The sequence below is a fragment of the Falco biarmicus genome, chromosome 1 (genome assembly GCF_023638135.1).
Source record: "Falco biarmicus isolate bFalBia1 chromosome 1, bFalBia1.pri, whole genome shotgun sequence".
Classification (NCBI taxonomy): domain Eukaryota; kingdom Metazoa; phylum Chordata; class Aves; order Falconiformes; family Falconidae; genus Falco; species Falco biarmicus.
The window spans coordinates 29709926-29730746 of NC_079288.1; the positions used below are offsets into that span (position 1 = coordinate 29709926).

General features: G+C 39.4%; 1 protein-coding gene across 1 annotated transcript in view; it reads right to left on the minus strand.

Annotated features, from left to right (window-relative positions):
* The window catches only part of TMEM132B (transmembrane protein 132B), a 258635-nt gene that overhangs the window by 64798 nt on the left and 173016 nt on the right, over positions 1-20821 (minus strand). The window contains exon 4 of the mRNA XM_056326388.1: positions 18191-18377. Within this exon, the coding sequence (XP_056182363.1) occupies positions 18191-18377 (187 nt within the window). The remainder of the gene's footprint in view (positions 1-18190; positions 18378-20821) is intronic.

Consider the following 20821-nt stretch of genomic DNA (forward strand, 5'->3'; position numbering starts at 1 on the left):
AAGTGGTGGCACTTTGGTCTTAAGGAAAGGAATTACAGCCTCAGCAAGTCTTGCAAGAGCCAGTCTGCAGAAGCTGCACGGCTGCACCCCACACTTGGCACTGGGACCTGGCTGAATATGTTCTGTGTTTCTAAATGAAACTCATTCCAGAACAAGTAATGCCTAGGCACAGAAATGATCTGTCATGCTCAGCATTCCATGCTAAATCACATTTTTACCCTCTGATTCTCCATTGAAATCCTCTTTGGAATTCACTTAATTGTTGGGCTTTTAGAAATTGGGGGTCAGGTACAGACACTGAGTAATGAGTGAAAACTGCAAAGGCAAAGTATGAGTCTGACCAATTCTGCTGCTCATCTGTGAAGTGAGATGTGACAAAGAAGGGAGGCAGCTGGAAATTGCAGGAGATGTTTTGAAAGAAAGCACTTTGAATTATTGTTGGTTTATTGTTGTTTCCATCTATCTGATTTTTTTCCTTTGCATAACAAAAAGGCCTGCTGATTGCCGCTACTGCCTGGGGTGTTTGTACTTGTCATTCCCACATTGTTTTGCAGGTTTTCAGAGTACATCACACTTTGGACCAGAGCTGGCTCCTGCCTATCTAAATATCCTGTTAATCACAACAGAATGGTGGCACACACAAACCTGGTTTACCCTTAGGGGTCAAGTGCCATTTCCAAAATAAAGCCTACTTTTAAAGTAGGTCAGGGGTATTTGCAATAATACTAAGTTAAATGGCAATGCAAACTCAGGGCGAGGCAAATCCAGCAAAGGGTCTTACTCAGATTTCACTTACACCAGATATGGATTTGAAGGGACGTAAATGTGATTTACCTCCAAGCTTAACAGCGGGCAATTATGCTGAAGTGGGATGCTGCTTATGCTGAACTCACTTCAGTTCAGGGGCTGATTTAGGGACAGCTGTTTGTGATTTATTATATAGAGAACACAGTAGAATTTTATTAAAGTCAGCAGAATACTATGCATTTCACATCACCACCACCAGGGAATGTGGACCTCTTTTCCATACGTGAATACATGATGGTCCTCTTCCTTGATATAAATATTTGAGCTATAGTTTACACAGCTTTACCCTAAAAAACATAGATAAAGAATTCATCTTACCTGGTAGATCTGAAGTTGCACGATGTAACCTCTTGTTTATAAAGATATTTTTTAAAAGAGCAAAATCTTCAGTAGATGCTATGGAAAACCCTGACTTCAATGGAAGCCCCACTGTCATGTACTATGAAAATAGTTTTTGAATAAAATTCCCTTAATTCATGCACTCCCTAACTTTTCAAGATTGCTACTATTAACTTGCACACCATGTAGCCTTAATGATTTTAGGTTACATTTTATATTACATGCTTCTATTTATAAATGGTTTATAAGGGAGACTGATCAATATTTAATAGGCATTTCAAGTGCGCAACAGACATGAGTAGCATGTGTTAGAGAAGGTTATAGGTACATCAATAGAAGGGTTATAAACAACCTATAAGCTCTGGCTGGTAAGTAACCCGTAGGACCAATAGGATTCTGTAACAATTTTAATAGCGGATTGTCCAAATAGTAACAGTTTTATTAATAACTCTTTGTAAACTAATTTAAATGGAATCCTGTTATTCAAGGAAACAATTTTGTGACCTATCCCATCGACAAGTATTAGGGAGAAATCTGTAGGCTTGTTTTTTTAAGTTTTTTTACACTCTCCTCCTGTAAGATTTTCAATGCAAACACCATTACAGTGTGATTCTGGGATTTGGGCATTTTATCATACATCCTTAGGGTTAAATTCTGCTCTAAGATACATAAACTGAAGTCTCACAGGAGCCACCAGAGCTGCTTGCTGTGCGTATCTGTGTGTGTAGGAGGGCACAACTTAGCCTTCTTATTTACAGAACCATTAATTAAATTACTGCAATTAAACATCAAATCAAATTGCATTAAGATAACATTAAGCACACAGGAAGTCAGAATCAGAGCTTGTATTAGGGTTAATGAGAGCTACACGTGGTTAGTCTTTAATGCATCTCTATAAACCATACCCTGAAGCATGAAGCTTAAACTGATGTACACAACCCCAAAATTTTATGCAAATATTCTTTTACAATGTCCTAGTTTTTGCATCATTTCCAATTATTTGTGTAGATTTTCTGCTATTTTTCTCTTAAGGCGAGTTACCCTAAGTGACATGGGAGAGCTTTATAAATGCCAGTTTCTGATCAACTCAGAGCAGCTGAGCACCACAAAATTACTAACTTGCAATTAGTCCACAGGGCACATGCTTCATAACAAGTCCATTCGAGATTATGATTTTCTGCTTTATTTTCAATCTAACTCTTCTCTAATTAACTGTAATAGCAATAGCTATTTCTGCAAAAAAGTCAAAGGAATTGAAAAACCTTTTTTTTTCCCTGTCACACCCACAAAACTGACCATCAGGAGTAGAGAGCTGCTGAGCGTTGACAGACCTGCAGGACCACCAGCTTGCCAGCAGCTGTGGCCAGGTAGCTCCTTGTGAAACTCTTCTGAGGTCTTCTCCCAAGCACCAGCCCCACCACGCCAGTCTCAGCAACCACATCCCCCAGGCAGCTGGGAGCTAAGCAGGAGGTGAGATCCATCACTGCAGAGGTTTTGCATCACCTAGGAAACAAAGGGCATCCCCCCAAAGTCTTGATTTTTTGCCATAGCAATAAAGGGGAAGGACTTTCTGTTCCTTGTGCTGTCGGGAGTGCAATACAGCATGCCAGTAAACTGAAACAGAGAGATATGAACCCTCCTTAAGGAGCCATACAGACTAGTTAGTGGAAAATCATCACTGAAATGGAAAACATTGTTACTGCATCAGACTCCTTGTAGATTCTTGCTATGTTCTGAATTTAGTATTTTTTTGGAGAATTTTACAGCAGAATTAAAAAAAAAAAATGTTTGCTTATCCACTAATCAAATTAGCACAGAACTCTGTGTGCCTATATTTTCAACTGGAGAAAAACATTAAGAAGATTCAATATTTATGTAATGTTTTACGGAAGTTTAATAGAAAAATCCAATATAATTTCCCAATTAAAATAACCTGCTAGTTGACTTACATCCATTACTATTATCTCAAGCCACTGTAAACTGAACTTATTCACACAGTAGTGTTATGTGAACATGCATAGGTTAAAAATTAGTAATTACTGTCTAGACAATTCACTGTTAGCTATAGCCGAGTGAATATAATGAATAATTTATCTGATGAATTTTGCATTCATTTTCCTCTTTGTGAATTGATCATGACCATGGAAAACTTGAAAATGTACTCATTTATCAGAATTAGTGTCTGTGAATTCTTCTTAACCTGAGTGTTTTTACACCAAACAAAACTATTCTAACTTGTGGTTTGAAATCCACATTACAGGGTATAAGCTATGGAGACCATTGGGATTGTTGTTGTTTTTTTCTTGAGCAGATAATCATGTAACTAGCAACAATGCAAAAGTGCTCTTACAAAAAAAGAACCACCAAAAACCAACCAGTTTGCAGCTCATTTTGTTATATAAGTCATGTAATTAAGAAAACAACTTATGCAACTTCTAAGCAGTAACTAATTCTAAGTTTTAAATGGGAAATAAATTTACAACTCAAAATAACTGACAAATACGAACCTTTGTGATGCTATTATTTGTTCCATGAAAGCTCAAGTATGCACATGTTTCTGGGAGTTTATCATAGTACTTCTCGCTGTGTTGTAAATCTCTTAACACATTTTTATAGACTAGACTACCTGTTGGTCACTTACTATACGCTTGAGCTGCTGCTGAACAGCATCAATCCTTGGGAGAGCTTAGACCCAGATGTTGGTTGGGAGTTTCCAGGGGAGCTCAGGTTTTATGAAGGGATATACCTGTGAGGGAAACACCTCAGTAAAATTCCTTGCACAGGCTCCTTTTAAGCCAAGCTACTAAAAGTACCCAGGTACATACGTGCATTACAAACTTCTAGAAAAGTAACTGGAAGACAGAATAGACCCCAAGTCTCCCCCTTGCCCTACCCACTAAAGTTACATCCGTTTTGTGAGTATTTTGAATAGGAAAGGTTCAAAATGAGGGACCGAGAGCAGGCTGCTCCTCACAGTCCATAAACCAGAGATGAAGTGGGAAGTACATCATCTTCACTGTGAGTTTAAAAGCCCACCAGCAAAGGGAAAAAATAAGCCATAGCTGTCATGGGGGAACACTGGAAAAATGTGTCATTTGCCTGAAATGAAAACAGGTATTTCTGTCTCGCCTTACCATCCTAAGCTATGTACTCTCTTAAAATCTCTGCAGCATCACTACTTGACTAAAACATACTGCCCAGCACCACATAAGACACACTCCCTTTTCCCCTCTCAGCACTGGCCCCACTAGGAAGCTCCCACACTCCACCACCTTGAAGGATGCTCTTTTGGGGTGTCAGGGAGCCAGCACAGGACTCCCGATACCACCAGGCAGCTGAGCTCCTGCTCACTGCTATCACAGTGCCACTGTGCCCAGCCTCTTGGCAACACAACTGGGCTGACTTCAGGCGCACACAATTCACTGAAAGTACACTGCAAACACCCTTCTTTAGGATCTGTAAGAGCCACAGTTTACAGGGAGGTGTCTAGCAGAGTTAAGCAGCAAGGTCCATTCAAAAATCCCATGAAGTGACTATCTGTAGCTCCTGGTGTCATAAAAAGTTTCAGAAATCCAGCCATGAGATGTTCTTGAAAGTCTCATCTCAAACTCTGTAAACACGAGTTGCAGCACTTCAGTCATAAGGCTATCACACTTCGAAGGACTGGAGTTTTGCTTTTAACATAAATTGCTGGTCCCTAGAAACTGGATAATGTTACATGGTAAAAATTCCTGATTTCTATCAGTGGAGTTAGATTTGAGCTGGCAATCTAGGGGCAGAAAGCTGAACAACCATTACAGCTCCCTATTCTGACACAGAATTTAATAGCATATTTTTCCCTTTGAAATTTGCTCTTCATTAGGTGAGCTTCAAAATGGAGGCTGAAACAATGAGTGTTTTTAACTCTGCAACAGATCAAATGCATTCTGACATTCACACTCTAAGGAAGAAATGACACCTAATGAGAGACAGAGATCAAATACTTTGTCACTGAAATCTGTAGCAACGTGAAGTACATCAAGCCTGTTAACCCATGCGTGGCACACCAAAATGCTCCGGTGTCCAAGTGGCTATACACTCTCTTCCTATGAAACTCCAATTCTTATGACTCCTCTTTCACAGAGCCAAGCCAACACTACAGGAATTAGCTTGCTCCTGACCACAAGGAAACCACATGAGGAAAAAGGACATGTGCAGGAATGGGGATGAATGAAATGCCATTTTTTTTTTATTATATTCTCTGCTGTTTTCCTCCTACTCTTTACTACTACTACTACCCCACTACTGGGAGACTGCACAAGCAGCAACAGTAAATACTGGCTGTGATCAGTGTGTAAGTCACGGCAAGGTTTTCCTCTGCAGGGATTAAGAAGAGCAGGTTTGGGCTCCCTCCCAGGCTCCAGTACAGGAGCCAGACCAGTATGGGTCTCATGACATTGAGGTTTTGGGCAGTGGTATTCCCAGATGTTGTGGAAAGCACGTTGGAATGACGAGTGTCATTGCCATTTCAATGCATTTACCAACCCAGAATAAAGAAGGTCTCAAAGATTATTATGCAAAACTTGACTATCTTCTCCCTGTCCTTGACCACAGATTTCAGTGTGATGCCAACATCTCATTTCTTGGAACTCACTGGATCCATTTCTTCCCCCAGCCACAGCAGGGAATGCATTCTCAGATAACCTGGAATTTGCAGTGCCTGCTCCTCTCTGCCATCATCAGGGCTGCTGCCCTCACCCTGCCGCCCCCACAGGGGAGTATTGCCTTCTGCCTTGGACTGATCCTGAAAACAGCTCACAGACAAGTGCCAACCAGTACAAAATACAGCTCCATAGCTCCACAGGAGACAGAACTGTGAAACTGCTAATTCGAGAACTTCAGAACTGAGCAACACAGAATATTACAAGGCTGTCCCAAAGCACCATGTTAGAGTATCTTGATTATCTTAATAAAGATGTAGCTTAGCATTTTCAGTAAAGCTGAGGCACCTTTGGAAGAAATTTCTTTATACACAATAGCCACTTATAGGCTACATTACAACTTCTAAAGCTCTCTGATTGCTGCTTTGCTCCATCTTTATGATACTATTTTAATTTAATTAAAAAAATAAAAATTACATGTAAAATAATTCGCAAGCCTAACTGATATTGGGGTCATCTAAATCAGAAGCAACTACATTAAGGTCAGTGCCAGCTTTGAACAAGAGTTGTATTAAATACAAATGACCATTCAAAAAGAAATGCTTTCAGCACAACATGTGCATAAGAACTATAGTACAGCATCTGCCTGGCAAGAACATGGTCTGTCTGCATAAGCTAAAAGCTATAGGTATCACTCATATATGTATATACCATACAAAATTGATTCATGCAGAAGGGACTCAGTTCGCTTATAAATCTTATAAACCCAGGCTGACAATTAAATTGTCCTAGTAAGACTTACTCTCCAGCTAGAAGAACAGCTCAAAAACAAACAAAATTTTGTTCACATTTGCCCATTATATTCATGTGCAGATTTAATTAACAGTAATTTCAGTATCTCTGAGATTTTTTCTCTGTTTTACAAATGATGCCCTTTTGATGTGGGCTTTAGTTCAAATTACTGGCCAATCAGCTGTAGACCAAGACTAGAATGCTAAGTTAATTGGCAATAAAACCAGAATGAGCACACTGGAAAAAATTACAGATGAGCCAAATTATTGGGTTATTGCTAAGGAACAAGAAGAATCTTATTTTAGGTAGACAAAGTAAAAGCTTTGTAGCTCCCTTCAGCACACTGTTTCCCTGGTCTGGGTCCTGTTAATGGTCTGTAGTCTTCACAAAATCATGTCAGGATCTCTCAGCTCATCCCTCTTGCAATCACTCTGTCAAAAGGTTAACTGCGCCTGCAGGAGGTCCTACCACTCTTGGTAGACTATCAATGGATCTTTGCTCCACCAGCTTGCACTGAACTCCCATCAGCAATTTTTTCATAAAGATAGAAGCAGCAACCCCAAAGGTACAGAGGTAACTAAACAGCCCTCCAGAGTCAGCACAGCCCTATCAGCTCAGCGGAAGAGCACCTCTTAGCATATTCCTCTGCACGTTTATTATTGGAACCACTTCCATCTAACAAGAATTTAGTGCCTGTGCATCCTTGGAGAGGGTTTTCTAAGAATAGTAGCTCTCCACATGGATCAAAGAGACCTGAGATCACGCTGGCTGCAAGAATACCTGGACGTCCTCCTACCCTTGATATATGAACAGCCTGTAGATTCTTCCAAATAACAGCTTTATTTAGAAACACCTGACCAAAGATGCTACAGGTATTTGTCAATCAACTCAGAATTACCTTTTCTTTCCAAAGATGGGGATGTGCAATGCAGAATTCAGGCATCATTAGTCTAATCTTCAGAAAGTACCTCTAGAGCATCACACTTTTAATAAAAAGGCAGGGCAGAAAAAACGTGGACGTGGCAATGCATGTAGCCTCTGTGTTGAAGAGATTAATCAGAGAAGTGGACACAGCATCAACCAGGAGTGCAGGAGGATGAGACCATGAGCTTGCCAGGCATGGTCACATGGCACAGGGAGGAGATGTGCAGTGTTTAAGAGCAAGAGTGGGGAGAGATGTCCCCTTTACCTCTCTCCAGCAGTTGCTTGCCTGGATGATCATGTATTAGTTCCAAAACTGTTTTTTACAGCGATGACAATGAAGAAAAGCAATGCCAGACTTAGGACGTTAGTGGACATGTTATCTAAAGACAGATGCCAGTGTGGAATCAGAGGAGGCGTTCCCACAGCACAGGCAATTCTGCCCCACTCCTGGTGGTGGAGAGATGGATTTTTTTAAAAGAGAAAGCCAGCTTGCTGTGCTGGAATGGCCTTGTTTCATGGGGTACTCGTTAGCATGCATCCAAACTGCAAACAACTAGCAATACATGGTCAAATCACTACAGTTTGGTAAGCTTCAGAGTGCTTTCCAAGAGGAGGATTAGCAGAAAATGCTGCCTTTAGGACTTGATCCTGGGTAGCTTGCAAAGGATCTCTGAAGCACTTGGCATCAGCACTCCCTGCATATTCATTACTATTTTGGACTAGGGTTGTAACAAGTATCAGCAAGTGTATCTAATTTCATGAAGGAAAATTACTGGTTCACAGTAGAATAACACGGTGCTTTTACTCAAGCAGGCATAAAACATGAGTATGAAATCCCTCATATAATCTCTAGCTATTGTCATTCAATGTTTATCATCCAACACAGTTGAATACAATCCTTATCTTTGATGGATGTGGCACACAATAGCTGTTTTCTTGAGTGCATCATAAATATTAATAGTATTCACAGAGCTTCTTAAAATTTGTCATGTCACATTGCTTTCATGGAAACATTCAAAATGCCATTATTTTTGTCCCACCAATAGCAAATTCTCTTTTGGTTTCTTTCTTTCTTTTTTACTCTCGAAATTAAATGGCAGAGTATGTTTAACCAAGCAGAGGAAAAAAGGGATAATGGTTCACACTGAGCAATTCCAAAACCTAGTTCAGATGCCCAGAATGAGAATGAAAGAGAAAAAAAAATGTGATATCCTTTGGAAAATACAGTGGAGTTAAAATTGAAACACTTCATGAAATTGAGGAGATTTGGCTGGAATTTTATTTTCAGAAGAACACTGGGAAAGAAGGCTGTCATTGTCGAAATGGTCCTACTCTGCCATATTCTGAATGGGACATCCTCACTTAAGAAAAAAGCTTTTTTCCAAAATTAAAAATTTACACCTTTAATCAAGTTTAATCAAACACCTTAGTTCTACAAGGAAAAATGTTTTTCCACTGTTAAACAATTTTGATCAATCCAAAATAGCTGTTCTGAGTGTCTGTTCACACAGCATGTTGAAATCTCCTGGCTTTGTTCAGGCAGAGCGAAGCCCATGTGGGCTTTCCTCACGACATGTGCTCCCAACACTTCTCTTCCAGCATATTTCAGAGTCAAAGTCTTTCCCTGGATCAAAGTTAATAAAACCCTCAGTGGTTTGTATTTCGGCTAATATGCTTCAAGAAATCTTTTATAATTTCATCTTTCTCCATAAAATTCACCCTGTGGTTGTCAGAATAGCCTTACAAAACAAAACCATTTAAATTCTCTATGACAATTAATTTGAAGATGGTAATAATTGCAAAAGATACTATCTCTGCTACGGAGACATAAAACACTTGCTATAGGCATGGGAAATATAATAACATAAAAGAAGAATTTCTTTTTTCTTATTCTGTACTCTCGCTACAGTAGTTAATTTGCTTGGAGTTTAAAATCAATCCTTCCAGTGTGGGGCTTTAGGGAAGCTCAAGGCTTCAGTCCTGCTCCCATCAATTAATGTTAAAATTCACACTGAAATCTGTGATCTGGGAGTCATAGATTCCGTTTTTCTTTTTAAAAAATCTTGATAAGCCCTGATATTTCTGGGATGAAGACATACTCTATATTGAATTTACTTCTAAATATTTTTCCTGTGAAATGGTGAGTTGTGTGAATGACAAAATCATGTTCAAGCAAAGTAGAATGGAGATGCTTTATATAATTTAAAGGGAATTGGCAGGTCAAAGGTCAAAATTGGAATCCAAGTAAGAAATAAACATCAAGTGCAAGGATAAACACATAAGGGACATTTTGCATGTAAATACATTTTAACCAACCTCTAAAAAATATGCAAATTATCTGGGTTTGCTAGAAATGACTGATCTTATTCTGGTATTTTTGACACTCCAGAATTAAGTGTTCTGGGGTTTTATAACTGACCCCAGAGAGAGCGAAGAAAAGAGGCTGCTAAAGCTTGACATTTTCTTATTTTAGTTTAAGGTGAAGGTAAGCTTCTCTCTAAGTCTGGGTAAATTTCTATCCTGGAGTCAATACGCTCCTTTAATTGGTGTCTGAATATAAGTTATATTGCCATTAGCAAAAAATATTTCTGCAGGAAAAGTAAATTCTTTAAAGTTGGGGGTTTTTTTACTGTTTTTAAATGCTCTCTTTTTGATAGCTGGATTCAACAGTGTTCTATGTAGGAACATGGACACTCAAATTCACATTACTTCAGACATCTTTTAACTTGTACTGCATTAAAATGAATGCACAGAGAAAAATCTTTTCCCCAAAGAAGTGCACAAGAATCATCATGAATGAAATCTGTGGCAGAATCTGAATAATGGAACAGGACATACTCTCAGCAGACTCACAGACAAAAGCTACAAAACAAGAAAAGTAATACCAGGGAACACAGGATTTACAAACTTGAGAATGACTGCTTATTTGACGAGAGGGTCACATCGCTCAGCATGGAGAACCACTGCAGACCACAGCTGGATGTGGCTGCACGTGGATGTGTCTTGAGTTTGTGCCACGGGCTCAGCTGGCTGGAGCGCTTCACGGGAACTGCTGCTCTCCAGGCACGTGCCAGCATGCCTAGCACAACCCCGGCACCCCAGTCCTGGCTCCTTTATGCAGGGCAGACAAACCCAAATTTAGACAAGGGTTTTATTTAGTCAGTCAGGTTTGGAAAATCTTCCCGCAAATATATTTTACATTTTTATTTGAATCTTTAAACTGAAAAGGCATGCAACCCTTACTGAGAAAGATATAATATGACAGCAGTGGATGCTCCATGAATAAGAGCACAAGGCCATGCCACCTCCTCTGCAAATGAGGATTTGGTGGCATTCACCCCATGCTGCATTTACCCTCCTTTTCCCTACTGCATATTCAGCAGCCAAAGCAGTACAGCAAAAAAAAAACACCAACACCAACACCCCCCCAAAAAAAAAACCAACAAAAAACCCACAAACAACAACCAAGAAACCCTCTCCTTGTCTTTCTGCTTTTCTAAAACAAATAAACAAAGCGCATTCAGCAATCCGCTTTCAATCTGAGTTAGAGAAATGGGCATCTTTAAGGATGGTTTTTCCAGGTGTTCTTGTCAGTATGTTTGCTAGCAGCAACTGGAGATGCTATTATTCAGCCTCCCATTTGAAAAAAACTCACTAAACTAAAGTATATACAGCCATCTGTGGTTCTAAGTGATTCACAACATTAGTAAACCATTAGTCAACAAATAGATTATATTTTTTGGAGGAAACAAGATTTCTGATGACATAGATTAAATACTTGTAGGACATACAGAAATGTTTCAGGCTGAGGGGCTCAGAGTACTGGTGAAATATTGATTGTTGCATTTGAAAAACACTCTAGAATAATGACAGCCTGGGATTTACAATTCTATTACTATACACTAAAGGATCCGTAGCACGTATATCTAAAACACCAGCACAGCCAGTCACAGACCAAGCCATCATTTTCCTAGATAAGAAGAGAATTCCAGGTATTTGTCTATTATTAAACCTATTGTTCCTCAAGCCTTCAGCCTCAGCTGGAGCCCTTTTTATAAAAACCAGCTAAAATACATCTCTTCAATGTCTTGTTCTTTACTTTGACTAAGTTCCTGGTTGCCTAGAAACTCTCTAAAAGACCTGGATTTTTCCTTTTCTTTTCTTTTTTTTCCCCCAGCTGTTAGTTAGATAACAGATTAATCCAATCACATTTATTTGTGACAGTAACCTGGATGACAGTCCTAAAGCTGGTGAAGTGTTTGTTTCTTGTACGCCAGGAGCTGTCAGACTCCACTGACTACCTTGCTACCAGCAACTTTCCATAATTATAGAAGTTGCAAGTTATGTCTATTTAGACCAAGACAGATAACTGTGAGAACTGTATCACCACTGGATAGAACAGATTTATCTGTCCTATCAATTTCTATAATTAGCAGGACATAGACTTCTACTTTGCAAGATTATTACATCATGAGATTATTATGTTAAGACAAATCAAGGCATCTAGTTTAGATCCCGCTCTACAATGTTCTGACAGGTCTGCTGGATGCCTAAAACACACCTTCTGATGCACTAGACATAACCAGATTCACAGCTCACATCCTACTTCAATGCCATAAAACTTACTTTAAAATAATCACCTGCAGTGTTTATAGTCAGTAATTGTAGTATCAGAAGGCAGATTCTTTTCCTGATACTCAGTAACCTAACAAAACAGTGGAACCAAAAAGAGCTTCAAATGTGATTGTGTTCCAGTTCCTCACCTTGAGCTGCTATTCTACTCAACATGATGAAAATGGATCACCTTTCTACTTTTGGGGACATTAGTTCCACATGTTAATTTGTACACCAGATGTTGGAAGAATCAATTATCAGAGACATTTTTAATCAAAAAGAAAACAAGATAAGCCTATAGAGGCAAAGCAGCTGACATTTCATATGACACGCAGTGCATTGTGGAACATTAAACTGAGCAGCCGGGTCCAGATCCTCAAAGGTATTTAGGTACATGTTAGTATCTTGCAAGAGGATGCTGCAGAAATGCTCAAGCTGTAAACCTGCACGCCATCTCCAAATTAACGACCTCCGTATGGGCTTCAGTCACATTCATTTTCTATAGGTAAAATTTCTCAACCGTTTTGTATCTTAGAAGCTTATGACAAAAACTTAGATAAAAGTAGATATTCCTTCCAATCTCCTCCAAAGAAACCTCCAGAAGGAAAATATTCTGTCTTCTAAACAAGCTTCAAATTAAGGGAGTAAACCTTCCATCCATGCATTTTTACCTGAATTAAATCGGCTTAAATAGTTATGCACAGCTTTAGGTGATAAAACAGCATTTACATTCTTCAAAGCCACTCATCTGTGCTGTCATTAGTTCTTGACGGTATAAATTCTACCTCTTTTCTAACCAAAACAGTTTTTAGAGATAATAAGCAATAGTATTGTAGGATTTTTTTTTAAGTGCTTTTAAAAGTACCTTTAGGAATATGAAAAGTGACTTAAAAATCATCGAGAAACATGTAAAACTGAATAAGAGTGACTTAATTTCCATTTAATTTCCCGTTCTCATCAAGCTTGGTTTATTCAGGTCTGATTAATTAATGTCTCTGAAGTGTTCTGAAAATATAAAACACTACATAAATACTAAATAATAATCGAGTACTTAAGGAAAAAAATAATTTGTTAATTTGCACGGAGATTTTAGGAATTAGCATTTTTTTATTTATTTATTCATTTTCCCTATGTAAGCAGCCCTATCCAGTCCCTTTTAACTATCAGAAAATGCTCGAGCAGCTACAGGGCAATGCATCTTCATGTGTTCTATGTGCCACAGTTCACAGAAAATGAATTTCAAATTACTTGCAAAGTCATACTTATAGAGGAATACACAGACAGAGGCAGTTTTCATTCTGCCCCCCTATCAGGAGCCCAGCTGCACAGCTCCCAGGGTGAAAACACCAGCATCCCGAGGGATTTCACAGGTTGCCATGTTTCGAGCTTTCTGTTTTCTCAGCCTGTTGTGCAAAAAACTTCACTGACCACTTCTAAAGCAGTCTGGAAAAAACTAAGAATCATGTATCTCCCTGCATACTTACATCTCGGTATCTTATGACACCTTATCTTGATACATATATTTCCATACCTCTACAGAAATATAAGAGGACATTTACATATACATCCAATTTTCCTGCTCAGAAGGGTGAATCTCCCAGTCTAGCCTCATCTACAGGAACAAAACACAAGCTATTGCTATAAGCACTTTGGGAGATCAGTTAGTTTGTAAAACGAAGGCTAGGTAGGATAGGTATGTGAGGCCCAGAAACCTGTCTGATCATCTCAGCATAAGTCACATTGAATACTACAGAAAACAATCAATCTGTTTCCAAAATGGTGTAAAATGCACACAGCAACACCATCTGGGACCAGATCATATGTGAGACTCCAAACAGTGCCAGCGAGACAGTAAGCACTTTGCACTCTGAGTGGATTTTGAACTGGTGCTCTAGTCACTGACCAAGAGGTAATACGGCCACGTTTGGACTAAACAAAAATGGGGGGTGTGGGGTGTGTGTGTGTTGGGAGTTTTCTGAGGGGAGGCACATGAAAGATACAGTCTACCCTTTCATGTGCCTTCACATCTCAAAACATTCCCCAAGTAAAACCAAATGGGTTTTCCCCTACGACTTCGGCTGTACGCACACAGACTGGGTCAGTTCCTTTTCCACACCCTTCTCAACAGCTGGGAATGATGGAAATGACAGTATAGCTTCATGAGAGCGTCCCCCACTATGTCCCCCTATAATAGGTGCTACAGGGCTGCAGCCTCTCACCAGGCATCTGATTTACAGGCAGAGCCATAAGAAAAACTTCACAAAGAAAGCTGACCCTTACAGCAGCAGGAGGGTTATCACAGCCGTTATCCACATCATCTCCTGAGAGGTGTGGGCTGCATGCAACTCTGATCACCCATCTTGATATTTTCTCTTTTCTTTGCCATGTCAGTTAGGGATGATCTGCATTCCCAAGGCATCCTCTCTGTGCACTTTCCCACTGTGCACAGCATCTGCATTGCTCACTCAGAAGCAGAGACAAGACTTTCAGAAAGCAAATCCTAAATCACTGGACTGTGCTGTTTCCATCTGGATGTAGTTCCTTTAGAAATCCCACCTGTCTGGCTCTGTGCAGTTGTTGAAACTGGATGTTTCAATTAGAAGGAGCTCAAGGATCTGGAGAGAACTGTCAGATGATGCACAAAGCAGGCTCTCTTTCAATATGTTTGGTTTATTTTCTCTCCTTAGTGCAAATGTCTTATTTATTTATATATTTTGAACGCACTGAATTTGGCCATACAGAACACTGAGATTTATTATATGGAGGATCATTCAAATTAAAATGGAAAGTTTGGGAGGAATTCCCAGTGTTGCAAGACTGTATTTAATTCCTCTTCCAAAAAATACACATGCACACACACTCAAGAAACCCACAGTATTTTTACAGTTACCATACAGAAGGAAGAAGCGCTGGTTTTGCTACATTAAATATTTCTACTTTGCTCACAAGCTATCAAGTTCCCAGTTCCTTCCTAATGTTCCTATCAAGGCTTAACAACCTCTTCCTTTTTAGCCACAGTGTATAGGCATTGCAGTTTATCATAATGTTCATTCACAAAGTTATGTTAGATAACCTCATCTCAGGAGCAAGGACAGAGCATGGCTCATGGGTGCTACCACCTGTAGGATCTCCCTGGCCCCGCTTCCTTCTGTGCATCAAAAAACAGTGCTCTTTAAAGCACTGCTGATTTGGTACCAAAGGACTAGCCAGAAATAATCTGCAATATCAATTAATTATAGCAAGATTGCCTGCTAATAAGGAGCTATTTTTTGCTACATAATGTGCAAAAAAGCAGTTGTATCTTCACTTAGAAATACCCAAAAGCAAAAAAAAACCCCAACCAAAAAAAAAAAAAAAAAAGAAATAAAAAAAAAAGCATTTCAAGCTTGCTACCAAATGTAAATGTTAAGAACATGAGAATTGATGTTAAGGGCTTCATAAGCTCACTAAAGCAAAAAATCAGCTCTTTTCATCAGGCTGTTATTCAAATGTTACCACGCAGTCTCCCATATCTTTATCTACAAAAAAAAAGCAAGCTAGTAATGAGAAAAATATCCTCATTGCTATCTCCAGAGTCACCACAATGCACTGACAGGATAAATTATCTGGGAGCTCTTTCGATTTTCTCCTGTTTGTTTAAGAAAGTAGCATGGAAAACAAAGATAAACTTGTGACCAACTGCAGCAACAAAACTGTTATATTCCAAACCATATGGAAGAGGATGTCTTTTGATTAAAAGAACCAAAGTGGCCTATAGAAAGAGATCCACACATTAAAGTTCATTTTTGTTTTGCAGGATTTCACAGCTAATTTCTGCTCCGCTAAGCCCTTAACAAATCCACCTCAGTCATCTTACTGGAAAGAAGTTTTTCTCTTCGTGACACTGAGCTGCATTTCTTCTTGCAAATGATGGTGTCATTACCACTGAAACACTACGAGGTTTTGGTTATCCCATCAAAACTTTCACACCTGCAAATCAAGGACCGAATGTTTTGCTCAAACCTTAAACTCTCCAAGGAAATCTATGTTTTCTTCTATAAATATTCAATATTTACAACGAAAGAGTGGCTACACCAAAAATGAACAGCGAGTAACTTCTATTCAATGCAAAGGCATGGAAACACACTGGTTTCTGGGCCCTTCTGTGGTACTCTGCTGGGGGAGCAAGGTCCAGGAGATGACAAAACTCTCCTTTACAGATACCACCTGCACTCAGAGGGAGGCCGCTCTACCAATGAGCCAGGCAAATCTCGAAGAGGAATGAACATTAAAATGCATTTAGTTCCATCAGGAAATCTGGGCCTCGGGAACATGTTTCTCTGAACAACATGGGATGATGCATAGAGTGATTATTTTTTGCTCCTGACTGGGCGATGCAGTGCCAGAACCTTCACCAGTTAGTGACTGTTAAATGAAGCAGCACTGCAAACTGGCAAACATAAGGGAAAGAAATGCCATCAATTCTCCTGTCAGCCTTAGGCCAAGCCAGTCAAGGATGCTCACATGCAACAGTGAAGTAATAGCCCACATGAGACCCCCATTTAAGGATTAAGGTCATAAATTCACAAAAGAAGCTTATTCCTTTACTCCATGGTTAGTTTACAATGACAAAGTGTCAGAGATTAGATTAGCTCCACTTTGAATATAGGTTCAGCCTCAGATTTTGTCCAAGGACATTTAGAGACAGATGAAGTGGCCAACATCTGCCATAACTGCAAAGAGATGAAGTAAAACCCCGGCAAAACCCTGGCAGAGACAGGAGGAAAGCTCTGATCCAACATTCACAATGGGCTTCTGGGTTGGATTCGCTTTTCTATTTGTGGTGATGTGCACAGCACGAACTCCATGCTATCCATTTGAAACTGGCAATGCTATGTGCAAGACTGTTTGTGCACCACATTCTGTCATTATTATACCCGATTCATCATTACTACTTGATGATATTCCATATACACAATTACAATTTTGTTTCATCTCCTACATGCTTTTAAAAAAAAAAGCACTAGAAGAAAATTCACTGTTGACTTTTCTGCACAGAATTTGCCCTCTATCAACCAGGCTGCTAGTAAGTGTAGCCTTTGGCAGCAGGAACTGGAAATTAAAATTACTTAGGGTCTTGATTACCTTTTCAAGCATCTTTCCTTGCTTCTGTCCTTGTAGGAGAAGCCAGTAGTCATGCATAGGAAAATGCCAATATTTATTGGTTATCACGTATAATAGAAAGAAAACCAGCACAGACCGACTTAGAAAGGAAGGGCAAATGTTCATGAGAAAGTAAATAAAAATCACCAGAGTATTTCTGAGGGAACTGGTGCAACATCCAGGGTCTCCAGCCATTTCTTTAGTTTTACACCAGAATATCCCCACTGAAATCATTTGTCATGCGTAAGCTTAAAACTCTAGTACTAAAACCTCCACCAAACGAAAGCTAAAGGTCCCTCCTAGAAAAGGTGCATTTGAGTTTAGAAGGAGATATTTTCATTTTTTAAATAAACCACCAGCTTCAAGCTTTCTGCACACATATACCTGAAACCCTACCTGGAAAATGTGGCCAACACCTACACCTTCAAAAGTACTTTGTCCTTTCTCTGTAACTCAAAGTGGACCTTCCAGTAAACTGACACTTTGCAGCTCACTAGACTGTGTGGCTCTTTGGGAAAAAGCAAAGCAGAAAACAGTCCAGTTGTTTGGTTTAGCAATGAAGTTTCCCACACATGCATGCTAATTTATTTCATTGAAAATGTCCCAACTAATTTCAACATTTACCCTTAGAGCACATGCATGGCAGTCACATTAATACACGAGAAGACAATGGCTCCAAAGGAGCTATTACCATGTACCAGGCCAATAATCCACAAACGGTGAAAGATTTTCACAAAAGACTCAAACGGTTTCCAAGGAGCCATTATGGCATATCAGGTAAATAAAATATTATTGAAATGTATTTTTTGCATTTAAATCACTTGCAGCAGGTGCATAGGAAGTAGCATATAATAAAATGGCTCACATTCCCTTGAATACTAACGAGAATCAACGGAAACATTTAGCAAAAAGAAGCAGCAGCAGGTTCTTACCATCGCAAGAGGAACAATTCCCACAAACATTGTTCGGCTGACAAAGATCTCGGAGACCACAAGTTCGCTCACAGAGTCATCTCGAGGGTATTCCACCTGCCAGGTAATCTGCTGGGCCCCTGCTAGGCTGCTAGTGTTGTCGACCTCAAAGTCCATCTGCAGGATCTCGTAGGAGGACATATTTGCTCTGAAAAAAAAACCCAAAATTTTCCATATCAGTAGGGTGTTAATAACAAAATGTTTTTTGATTTCTCTTTTCTATTCACCAGAAGATTTACCATTAAATTCAACATTCAGACTTGAAGACACTGACAGAAACCTAAATAAAACTACACACTGGGCAACAGCTCTATTTGTGAATAAGGTGACACTATATCTTTTAGTTTCCTGAAATAGAGACATTTTTTCCATTAAACTCAGGCATTCATTCTCCATAATCACAATGAACTTACAGGAAAAGTCCCAAAGCCTGGGAACTGCATTGCACAGATACTGCTAAACCATTTAATACAGCATTATTATAATTTTGTTGCTGCAAATACTGATGCTCTGAAACAACAGAATACTTGGACGTCCCTCATGCTATATCAGAAGTGAGCTCTTGGGGTGGGGTGGGGTGGGGTGGGGTGGGGTGGGGTGGGGCAGGGGGAAGTCCTTCACACCCAAACTAGTCTTTATCACAATGAAAAAGTGGATTTGAAGAAATTATACATGAGAAAAAAATGAGGGGTAGATTATCCTTATTTTCAATTCATGACAACATTCTTATCAGCGGTGCAGACTTGTAATTACATGGCGATCATTATGTATTTCTCATCTGGAAATAAAAGTTTAAAGGTAAAAAATGGATGTAAATGCATAGCATTCAGAACAGTATTTAAAAATTACTTCTGCTTCTTTTATTAAAACCAACAGTTAGCACTCTCCTCTGGTCCAACACTGTAAATATTAATAATTAATCCTCGGGTTAGAAAGACAGATCTTATCTTCATGTTACAGAGAAGAAAACAGACACCAAGATTGAACCAACAGCACTCAGCATATCTATAGCAGGGACCTATTTAGAAAACAGACCTTTGCTCACCCAGCACTTTACTTCCACAAAAATTAAGGTCCTTACAAAGCAGCATACAAGTTCCTGCCCCATTTCCCAGACAGCCACCTGCAGTGTGGAGACCTGATGGAGTTACAAAACACAGAGGCGGGATGGAAAGGCAGCGAACCTGACTGCAGAGCCAATTGCTTAACCACATTCTATGGAAAAGACAACTGATGTTGTCAATATTGCTGAAGTTTCAGGGTATATGCTCAAAAAATAGGTTAAACGCTGAACTCGCAGCATATTTAGGTCACTCTAACTGGAATGTGCTCTTCCTGCGAGCATGAGGTAGCTTGTTCCCAATCTAGGGATGTCTCCCGTGCATGCAGGCATCCTCAGTAATGACCTGCCCTCCACAATTTCATCCTCATCCTGTCCCACAGTACATTATTTGTGTGTCCTTACCCTAAAGTAGTGACTCCATGAGTTGTGTTTATAGGAAGTTTTAGCCTGCTGCTACAAAGAGCAGAGACTTTAAAACATCCTTTTCCTCTTTGCAACTGCACAGAGGCAGAATTTGGTTTTGCCATATGTTTTTGAAGATGCATTGTAAAGGAAAAAAAATCTAAACAGGAGTTATTGATTTTCATGTTTTCTTTCTGACAACAAACAACACAAACATATGCTTCAATGCCTGGAGGATAAATATTTTCCTTGCTGACAGAAGATAATATCCACCTCCAGGCAAAACTAGAACCTATTAAGGCATCTTTTGGGTGGCCAACCAGACAATCAGCAAAAATCCCTTAAGACAAATATTATTACACAATACTAGGGATGCAATTAAACCAATTCTGTTAAGAACATAACCACTGTGGGCACCAAGACAGAGTACTCAACTTCATAGTTTTCTGCGTATCACTTCTGGCAGTCTATTCTATCTAAATTACATACGATTAATTTGCTCACAACACAAAAATAAAATTTAGAGATGAGCTTTACACTAAATATGGATCTAGATATCGGGTCTGTCAAGGTATGTTTAGATCTGCAATTCAGGTTCAATCTGTTCAAGTCAATAGTTGCCTCTCACAAAAACAGCCATGAGTGGTTTCAGATTCGGAACAAAACCACTGATGGAGGGTTTTGCATTAGATACACCACTTAAAATGTCAGGTTAGTGTGCACTGATAAATCCATTCCACATGCACCACTGATTGGCAGTTCTTTGAGCTAGGTCCATCATGCCTTCAATTATTCCTTTCCTGTTTTTCTTTTTACACATCCAAAATTAACCACAATAGTGGTTTTGTATTTTTAAGACAGACTGGGACTCACATCTCCCTAAGAAAAGCTTGTGTGTGTCTTGCCTATACAGCAAGCTGAAGTAATTGCCAGAGGGTGAAATGACTCTTGTGCCTGTAAGTATGCAAAGACCTTCACCACATCCTTAGCACGGCTGTACAGCTATAAAAGACATGTTTCATTTAAAGGCAGACATGGTTATATACTGCTGGATTAGAAATTAGTCTCTGTGCATCTACAAAAAAGCAGCAACTCACATACATAAACCTTCCTCAGCTATAACTAAA